Source organism: Triticum urartu, chromosome 2A, assembly GCF_056163025.1.
Source record: "Triticum urartu cultivar PI428250 chromosome 2A, HENAU_Tu73, whole genome shotgun sequence".
Lineage (NCBI taxonomy): Eukaryota > Viridiplantae > Streptophyta > Magnoliopsida > Poales > Poaceae > Triticum > Triticum urartu.
This window is the reverse complement of record NC_141874.1, coordinates 8,724,974-8,735,666: the sequence shown is the minus strand read 5'-3', so window position 1 is coordinate 8,735,666 and position 10,693 is coordinate 8,724,974. Positions and strand designations below refer to the sequence as shown.

Genomic DNA, 10,693 nt, shown 5'->3' with positions numbered 1-10,693 from the left:
AGGTCGCTGGCACCAAAAAAGATGAGCCCTCGTACTATTACGTGTTCCAGGTGTTACGCGATCGACGACGTAGGCCTTCTCCGCCTTCCACTCAGAGATCTGGTAGGCTTCGTTGCTAATCGACCGGGGCCGCGTCGGATACGGCTCCTACCTCCACTCAGATATCGATCCAGCCGCTACAAATATATACATATCCCCGCACCACGTATGCCACCAACCACCAAAGCAACACATAAGAGCGGAACCATGAGCCATCTGAAGACGAGCGCCTGCACCATGGCCGCCGGCGACGACGACGACTGGGTGTACATCGACGGTGACCAAGAGACGAAGGCTTCGCCGGCGCCAGCGCCGGCTGTCGTGTGTGCCTCCGATAGCCTCGACGAGTCGGAGCATTGCGCATTCGACTTGAAGCTGCTTGCCGATCTAGACTATCTCACAAGGAAAAAGGATTCCCGGATCAGGATGGATGTCCGCGCCCCGGCGCCTGACGATGCTGCGACGGAGGTGGTGCCTGCCGCGGACGCTGTCGGTGATGGCGCCGACGTCGTGGAAGACGAAGACGACTGCTCTGGCCGCCTCGAGAAAGCCTACGAGTTGGACCAAGACCTCGGTCAAGTCGACGACGAGTCCGAGCGTCTCGAGGATGGGACGTCCGACCTGAGGCTGAGGGGACTGCTCGACAACCTCAAGACCATCGAAAGTAAACTGCTCGACTGCCAGAGGGAACTGCTAGACTGCCAAAAGTCCATCCAAGACCACCACAAAGCTACACGCGATGCCCCTGCGCCGGCACTGTCAGCTCTTGCCTCGTCGTACAGCTCTTACGACGGCTACCGCAGCGGAGGTTACGGCACCAGCTCTGTCTATGGTGGCAACGGCTACGGCGGCAGAGGTTATGATGGCGGCCTCTCAGACTATGACTACGGCGGCGGACGTGGAGGTTACTACTGCGGCATCTCGGGCTATGACTACGGCGGCCTAGGTTACCATTACTACCTCTTAGGCTATGACTACGGAGGAGGTTACGGCATGAGCAGTGGAGGGGGTTACGGCATGAGCGGCGGAGGAGGTTACGACATCGGCTCTGGCTATCGCTACGGTGGCGGCCGAGGCTACGGCGGCATCTCGGACTATGGATATCGCTACAGCCGCGACGGAGGTCATTACTCTGACTTTGACTACGACGGCCTTGGAGATCGTTACAACGGCAGTTCCGGCAATAGCTACGGTTATTTGTTCATCGCATAGGTGTGTGGTGCTTGGTATCGTTTCATGTAATAGTAGTTGGCAATTGCTGTTTGGATCTATATATTGTTACGTAGTATTATTAGATCTTGTCAGAAAGAATTAAACTATTAGTTATATCAAGTGTGTTGCTGAACTCTTGAACTTATTTGCTACTTCTCCGTTGCTATGAAATCCTATGTGACAGTTTGATACTTCCTTTCTTACACGTATAGCACTTACTTCCTCCGCTTAAGAATTAGTCTAGATATATACATCCGTTTAAGCATCAACTAATTCAAGATGGAGAGAGAGTAATATATAACCCAAGTCCCAACTAATAGAAGACTAGCATAGCCTAAGCGCGCGGCGCCCATTGTCCATAGAAGCGCCCATCATTAAATTAGATGTTGACAATATTGAAGGATTTATATAAGGGATAAGTATATTTTTCATCCTCGAACTATTTTGAAAGTTTAAAAATCGTCTCTCAACTTCAAACTGGATAGTTTTCGTCCCTCAACTATCAAAACTGGATACTTTTCGTCCCTCATGCCGCTTCGGGCGGTTTTAGTACGTGGTGAGTAGTACTCGGCGAACAGTAAAATCGAAAAAAAAATAGCAAAAGAAAGTTCTGAAATTTTACAGCATCGAAGTTACTCTGGTGCGCAAGACCTGAACTTATTTTTTTCGATTTTACTGTTCACTGAGTTACTGTTCGCCACGTACTAAAACCGTTCGAAGCGGCATGAGGGACGAAAACTATCCGGTTTGATAGTTGAAGGGACAAAAATTATCCGGTTTGAAGTTGAAGGACGATTTCTAAACTCTCGGAAGAGTTCGAGGACGAAAAGTATACTTATCCCTTTATATAAAGGTAGTGGTCGCTGCGCCCCTGTGGATTTTTGTTATATGAAGAGAAACTAGTGTTGTTGTTGTTGTAGAAAATAAAGTTAGCCAAATCTCAACGGCTGCCCTCATAACATCTCACCAGATTCAGATTTAGCAAACGCGTGGATATAGGATTTTCTTTTGATCCCAGTCAAAATACCCAGTGACAGTACATGTGAAGCATGCATTGTGCCACATGCCACCATCCAAGGCATATGCTAAGATTTTTAACATGAAATGAAAACGACAGTCAACCAGACAAAACTGTCACCTTATCAGATTTTTTTTACCAAACTATTTGCACAAGCACAGCATAACAAAAGAATAAATCAAATCGCTCAAAAAAAAGAATATCAAATTCCAACTCAAAGAAGAAGAATAAATCAGATGGCACGCATGGGTATAAACAGTTGCTAGGCTTGGCCATTAAGCCTGACAGGTTTATCCAAACAAGTTGCTCTTTTAATTACACCATATAACAACATACCCACAGCACAGCGCCGAGTATAGGTAAAAACAAAAGGAAAAGGAAAAAAACCAAAAAGAAAAGTTCTAAGCAGAACATGTCCTTTCTGCAATGTATACATGATGCATATATTTTTGGCTCTACAGAGATATCTTCAACCATCTCATTTCTGGCACGACCGCTGCAAGGGATCCTGCTTCGAAGGACCGTTTGGAGAAACTTTCCCCAAAACATTCAAAGCCTTCATTCGTTGCAGCTCTTTACCTGCGTGATACAGTGTTAGTGCACGCAGGATGTAAGTTAATAAATAAAACAAATATGCAAGAACTGATCTTGGTAACATGTCGGCCCGATAAATACTTGACGAATTGGGCCATAATGAAAAGATGGCAAATGCATGACGCACAGATTCAAACAATTAATATCACTCAGGACTTGTAGTGTTGAGATTGCAGAAAACTACATTAAAACATAGATTTATCGATGTTGAAACATATTCAGGCAGAGTGTTCCATTATGGATCTCAAATGCCTACTTGCTTGGAATGCTGACACCATATACGGCTGATACACTAATACTGTAACTTCAGAGTTGTTTTATTTCATGCATAGTACAGGCCATGATGAGGTGTTCCAGCCGTCATGCAATATAGTGCGCACATTGCACTCAAAAAGATACCGTGCATAAGATGCTACCCATACCAACAAGGTTACCACAGTATCAAGCTACTGAGATTTTGCAGCATAAATATGCAACATGATAAGACAGTCCAATATGACGGCTGAAATATAAGCTTCAAGAATGATAAGAAAGCAAAATAAGGCAAGTGAAGTATCACCTTCCTCCACTAGGAGGTGTATTGCCCTTTTCTCCAGCTCAATCGCATGCATGCTTCGACCGGCTGCTGAGAGTGACCTAAGCACTGTAATTAGGAGGAAGAAGTCAAATACCCTGTGAGAAAAATCGATTTACAAATAACTAATGTTGCTACCCAAAATTTCTTACTTCGCATATAACCCTCCTGGGGTGACCGATCACAGTTCTCCAAATATGTCTGTAATCGATCATATCTCTCACTCCAGTAAGAATTTTGGTTGCCTGATCTACGGATATCACCTTGAACGGTGGTACTAGGAGCGATAGGTGGCTCGTTAGCAGAAGCAATCGGCAGCTCATTTATCTTTGGCACAGTTTCTGCATGTGTTTCTTCGGGAGATTTAGATGGCTCTAGCCCTCCAGATTCAGTCATTTCAGATGAGACTAGACCTGCAGATTCAGCAATAGTAGGTGCCACTTCTGGCTTATTGACCTGATCATGTTGTACCATTTGCGGTTCCTCCTGCTCTTTTATCATAGGTTCAGCAACAGGAGGTGCCACTTCTGGCTTATTGACTTGATCTGGTTGTACCATTTGCCGTTTCTCCTGCTCTTCTATGCAAGGTTCAGAGATAGGAGGTGCCACTTCTGGCTTATTGATCTGATCATGTTGTACAGTTTGCTGTTCCTCCTGCTCTTTTATTCCGATTTCAGCAATAGGAGGTGCCATTTCTGGCTTATCGACCTGATCATGTTGCACCATTTGCTGTTCATCCTGACCTTTTATTCCAGGTTCAGGAATATGTGCCATTTCTGACTTATTGACCTGATCATGTTGCACCGTTTGCTGCTCATCCAGCCCTTTTATCCCAGATTCAGCAATAGGAGGTGCCAATTCTGGTTTATTCACCTGATCATGTTGCACCGTTTCCTGTTCATACTGCTCTTTAATTCCAGATTCAGAAATAGAAGGTGCCACTTCTGGCTTATTCACTTGCACCGTCTTCTGTTCATCCTGCTCTTTTATTCCAGATTCAGAAATAAGAGGTGCCACTTCTGACTTATTCACTTGCACCGTTTGCTGTTCATCCTGCTCTTTTATTCCAGATTCAGCAATAGGAGGTGCCACTTCTGGCTTACTGACTTGATCACATTGCACCAGTTGCTGATCCTCTTGCTCTTCTATTTTTTCTCCTACATTACCCTTCAACTCTTTAGAAGAGCTCACTTTACTATGTTCAGTTTTCACTTTCTGTTCCTCCTGCTCCTCTGTTTTCTTGCTTCCACTACCCTTCAACTCTTGAGAAGGGTTCACTCTACTATGTTCAGTTTCCATTTTCTGTATTTCCTGCCCTTTTGTTTTCTCACTTCCACTACCCTTCATCTCTTGAGAAGGGTTCACTTTACTATGTTCAGTTTTCACTTTCCGTTCCTCCTGCTCCTTTGTTTTCTCGCTTCCACTACCCTTCAACTCCTGAGAAGGGTTCACTTTACTATGTTCCATTTCCATTCTCTGTATCCCCTGCTCTTTTGTTATCTCACTTCGACTACCCTTCAACTCTTGAGAGCAACTCACTTTGCTATGTTCAGTTTCCACATTTCGCTGTTCCTCCTGCTGCTTTGTTTTGTCCTTGCCAATAACCTTCATCTCCGGAGACGAGTTCACTTTATTATGTTCAGTTTCCACCTTTCGCCGCACATAAACATTATGATAAACAGGGCTTGAAGGAGCATCAGTATGCAGCCGTTTTGTGCCCACAGCCTTTAAAGGTTCTTCAGCAGCACCTTTATCCTTTGGCGGCAGAGAAGTGCCTTGAGACATATTTATGATGTTTGTACCTTTGTTTAGCAGCTCACGCGATGCTGCTGTTTTCACCGAGAATGCTAATTGCTTGTCGCTAGATGGCATGACTCCTCCAATACTTCTCTACATTATACTTATCAGTTATCAATGTTGACGAAACCTGCAACACATGAAATGATTTCCATCAATAAGATGAACATGGACCACAAAAGATAATTGGGAGAAAAAACCAACTGTTCAAATAATGGCAGGAAAGAATAACACTTCAAGGTGACAGTTCAGTGATGTAGCGTTCATGGTTCAGAATTCAGACTTTTGTCTCTAGTTTGTTGCGGGTTCATAAAACTGAGGGCTCTTTGATTGGGGCTTTAATTTTTTTTTTTAAATGTGATAATGCTGGATGGCTACATAGAGCAACATTTTAATTATTGTTCAAAAGGAACATATACATTGCAACAGTATGCAGCAAATATTTAAGCATTAAAAAGTGATAGACTAACATAGCATCTAATACATCAATTGCATGGTTTAGTTTAACCAAATTCCAGACAAGGTCATTGTAGTAAAGAACGGGTGAAAGGCATTTACAAACCCGTTTCATTAAGAAACACAATAGGCACAAGAGAAACAGGGCAACAAGTGACCATGGTGTCAGCACGTGAAAAGGAGCAACACATAAGACATATACTAAACCCTGCTCCTCATGGAGGTTCAGCTCGTACAACCTGGGGTGGTAACCCTGTCTCCACAGCTCCACCTCTATTTTGATACCATCCCCTATATAGTTAGAATACCATGGCTCTCATCTTGGAACAACCTGCTGTTTCTCGCTAGACCCTGCTTCCGACATTGACCATACATGTAGCACCAGTGGTAGTCAAACTCCTGGCCTTTCTCTGGGATTCACTTGTGCCTTTCTATCAACCAGGTGACAGTCCACTAGGGAGTCGTCTGTGAATGCAATGCTGCAAACGTGGCCCAGACCACTGTAGGATGAGCAGCCAGAGCTGCCAAGACCCATGGGCAGCTCATGAATAGATGCCCAGCTCACTCCAGCGCTTGTGAGAAAAGAGGACAGGTAAAATGGCTAGGGAGGCTGTGGTGCTCACACCTATCAGCTGCCCAGCAGCGATGCTCAAGCAAGCCAAAGTAAAAACCAGCCCTCTAGCAGAACCCTAGCTTTAGCAGATGCTACCCTGATTTTGCAATTTTCCTCAAGAGAGAACTATGGGGAAAGTTTACTGTTTAAGAAAAGAAATATAAAGAACTACTCCCTCTGCTCACAAATATAAGATGTTTTATCATTTTTCTGAATCATGTATCTAGACACTTTATAGCGTGTTTGTTCATTCATTTTAGTCCGTATGTAGTCCATATTGAAATATGCAAAACATCTTGTTTTTGTGAACAGAGGGAGTAGATATTCTTGTTGCAAACTAGCATAATTTGTATAAACCCTGACTTAATTCTCTACTGTTGAAAGAAGAAAAATATTGAGATGTTTGACCTGTGTAGTGAACTAAAAAAACAACAAACCATCATATAAGAGTAACTTTCAAATCAAAACCAGACTGAATAATCCATGGTTTAAAATGGAGACTAAACTGACAGGCAGTACTACCGTGACAATAAACATATAATATTGGTAACACAGAAAAGCTAGAACCACATCTAATAATATCCATCTGCAAAATTGCAACTATACGAACATGAAATCATGGGCAGGGGCCGATCTAGAGCTAAACCTACCCTGATGCACCACTTTTCCATGGCTTAAAAATTTCAAACAACAATGTACTGATTTACTGAATAATGGTGCATTTCATGGAATTGTGAAAGACAATGTATTGTACTAAAAAAATCAAATGAAAACCAAAATGATTGATATAATGGTGAAACAAAGGATAAAAATGATAACATTTCCAAAGTGATAAAAGAGAACGTGTTAGCTGAAAAGGCAATGCATGCATATCTCACTTGGATTAGCTTTTGAAACGACAGCTCATTCGTTATTCCACGTATAATGATGAAGTATCTTCCATATTATGACGTTTCAGTAAGATGTCACATTAAAAATGAAACTTTGACGGTTAACTTTTTTTTATCATACTTTGTTACTTGTTAGTGCAAGTAGCTAGAAATCATGCTCACACAAAGAACTTTCAAATAGGGTATGGTAGTATGAAACCACCTTAGTGTCGTTAAACACATATGCTGTTGGACTTGTTACTGGACAAACATCAATAAGATTTTGGAACCCGCAGGTGGCAGAAATCAACAGAGAGAGTACAATCAAATACTCCCTCTGTAAAAAGAAATATAAGACATTTCAGATCACTACTTTAGTGATCAATACAAGACGTTTCAGATCACTACTTTAGGGAGTAGGACATTACTGAATGAATGCACAATCATACTGCAATCACATTGTTTAGACAGTAATCAAAAGACAAAAGGAACGCAGATATATCCAGATAGAATCTAGTTCACATGTCCTGTTAGATAACTTCTATGTATAAACGTTTTTTGATTCAAACAGCATAGAAGATCAATCTCTTTAGCACAAGGAACTTGAGAAGATAGACTTCTGGTAAGTAAAAGCAAAGCCAGCAAGATCTAGCAAAGTAATCTCATCAAAACAAACAATGTATCAAATATTAGATCTAGTCAAAATGAACAACCATATTTGTATATCTAGTGCAGACTGCAGTAAACCATGAAAAAATAATCACAATGAGTTTATTCACAATAAATATTAAGTCTTTTTGTCTCATTTTGATTATGTTGAAATGGCATCTTGTATGATTTTCAAGTATGAATCATAGCAACTTATAAGCCAGCATGAGAGAATAGTAACATCAGCAATTTTTACAATGATATCATGAAGATCTTTTCATGATATCCCAAACTAAGTGAAACAGAAACATAAATTCTTTATGCACAATTAATACATGTACTATGATCAAGTGGCGCTATAAGCAGAAAATCCCCATCTTTATTTTTCTTAATGACCTACGGCAACTGCTACTTGAAATAGCATCTGTCCACATGCACAAACAATTAAATCAGATAATCAAAGGGGAAACCACACTAACGCAGATTATTACCCTATAATGGTTGGATAATAAAATGGAGATAAGCGGGAAATCTCGTCTGTTTGAAACTAAACTTACAATATCTGATGCCGTATCCCTTATGGCAGCTATCACCTAAATGGCATCTCGTTCACATTCACAAACAATTAAGGGAATCATAACTTCAGCAATTATTTACCATGAGCCAAGCTATCCTTTATATCTCCTAGTGACAGCAAAACTGCAAAGGACCAAATGCAGAACTAGTACTACAAAATTTAGGTCTTCAGTCTTCTCATGATCTTTTTCTTGGATTTATGGTAATTTCATGACACCCTTGAACTAAGCAAAACACAAAATAACTGTTGTCAAAACATAAGTTCTTTATGCACAATTAATTACAACATCTACTATGATCAAGTGGCGTTATAAGCAGCAGATCCCCATCTTTATGTTTCTTAATGACATATGGCAGCTGCCACCTAAAATAGCATACGTACACTTTCACAACCAATTAAGTCAGATAAACAAAGGGGGAGCTACACTGATGCAGATTATTACACTATAATGGCTGGATATTAAAATGGAGATAGGCCGGAAATACCACCTAAAACTAAACTTACCATATCTCATGCCGTATCTCGTGCACATTCAGAAACAAGTAAGTCGGACGATCAGAGGGCGGAAACACCAATTAAGCCACGACTGAATTGCTGAATGGACACTGGCATGGATCACAAGGTGCTTTAACAACCCCCTTCCTAGTTCGGAGGGGATTAAATCTGGAATTAACACAGCATGCCTCCCTCCACACATTTACTTACTTCCATATACTACCAGCATCAAGGATTTGGTTCTAGGCAACAATTGTAAAATATAATAAAGCCCAGCAGTAACGTCAACTGGCACTTGGAGTAACCACAGTATGTGTACGCACTGAACAAAACATAACCAAAAGCAGAGAATTGCTATCCATCCGATTGCATACTTTGCTATCCTTTATCACCTAGTGACAGCAAAAGCTGTAAAGCAGCAAATGTAGTACTAGTGCAACAAAATTTGAGGTCTTCAGTCTTCTCACGATATTTTTCTTGGATTTAAGGTAATTTCATGAGATCCTTGAACTAAGCAAAACACTAAATAACTTTTGTCAAAACACAAGTTCTTTATGCACAATTAACTACATCTACTATGATCAAGTGGCGTAATAAGCAGCAGATCCCCATCTTTATTTTTCTTAATGACATATGGCAGATGCTTCCCAAAATAGCATACGTACACATTCACAATCAATCAAGTCAGACAAGCAAAGGGGAATCACACTGATGCAGATTGTTACACTATAATGGTTGGATATTAAAATGGAGATAGGCGGGAAATACTGCCTAAAACTAAATTTATACCATATCTCATCCCACATCCCTTATGGCAGCCACCACCTAAAATGGCATCACATTGACAATTTAGGGCGGATTAAGGGCATCTCATCCCACATCCACACAGATGCAGATTATTACACTATACGTTCACATTCAGAAACAATTAAGTCGGACGATCAGAGGGCGGAAACACCAGCAATTAAGTCACGACTGAATTGCCAAATGGACACTGGCATGGATCACACGGTGCTTTAACAAACCCCTTCCGAGCTCACAGGGGATTAAATCTGGAATTAACACAGCATGCCTGCCTCCCCACATTTACTCACTTCCATATACTACCACCATCAAGGATTCGGTTCTATGCAACAATAGTAAATAAAATACAATGAAGCCCGGCAGTAATGTCAACTGGCACTTGGGGTAACCCCAGTGTGTGCGCGCACTGAACAAAACCTAACCAAGAGCAGAGCAATTGCTATCCATCCGATTGCACACTTTGGTATCCAACGGAAGCAGAGGAAATGGACGGTGCTAGCCCGTCGGCACGCCGGAGGGGGCAGGGCTCCCCGGGGATCACCCGTTCGTGCTACCCAACGCGGAGATTCCGCCGCTTCCCCTCAAAACGGGCGTACGCAATCTCTACACGATTCCAGCGGAACCGCGGCAAAACCGATCGGCGGGAAACCGAATGCGGTTGCGGGGGGAAGGCGGGACGTGGGCGCGGGGGCGCGGGAGGAGGACTCACCCGAGATCGGCGGTGCCGGTGCCGGTTGCGCCGCTGGGAAGAGCCGTGGGGGTGTGATGGTGGGTGGCCGGAGGGAAGCCGTGGGGGGTTGCCGGCGGCGAGGTTGCGGCGGAGGAGGCCCGGCGAGCGGGCTGATCGGCGGGGAGAGGGATGGAGGATTCGAGGAGGAGATTGGCGTCGGGTAAAGAGGGAGGGAGAGAAGCAGATGCGGTGGTGATGTTGATCCGCGGGCAGGGAATCCAACGGAAAACTGTGGGGCGGTGCTGGCCGTACGATCGGGCTGATCCG

The 10,693-nt window shown here is 42.9% G+C and overlaps 2 protein-coding genes across 2 annotated transcripts; one reads left to right on the top strand and one right to left on the bottom strand.

Moving 5' to 3' along the window:
- The first annotated feature begins 216 nt into the window (after positions 1-216).
- LOC147982797 (uncharacterized) lies at positions 217-1,354 on the top strand. The gene has a single exon (XM_087539351.1). It carries the CDS (start codon positions 247-249, stop codon positions 1,249-1,251), a length of 1,005 nt encoding a protein of 334 aa, XP_087395477.1. The 5' UTR covers positions 217-246; the 3' UTR covers positions 1,252-1,354.
- Positions 1,355-2,521: 1,167 nt separating this feature from the next.
- LOC125535027 (uncharacterized) lies at positions 2,522-10,667 on the bottom strand. Its single transcript, XM_048698090.2, has 4 exons — positions 10,406-10,667; positions 3,590-5,364; positions 3,423-3,506; positions 2,522-2,848 (listed from the first exon to the last, which is right to left on the bottom strand). The coding sequence occupies exons 2-4, from the start codon at positions 5,307-5,309 to the stop codon at positions 2,748-2,750; spliced, it is 1,905 nt and encodes a 634-aa protein (XP_048554047.2). The 5' UTR covers positions 5,310-5,364; positions 10,406-10,667; the 3' UTR covers positions 2,522-2,747.
- Positions 10,668-10,693: the final 26 nt, after the last annotated feature.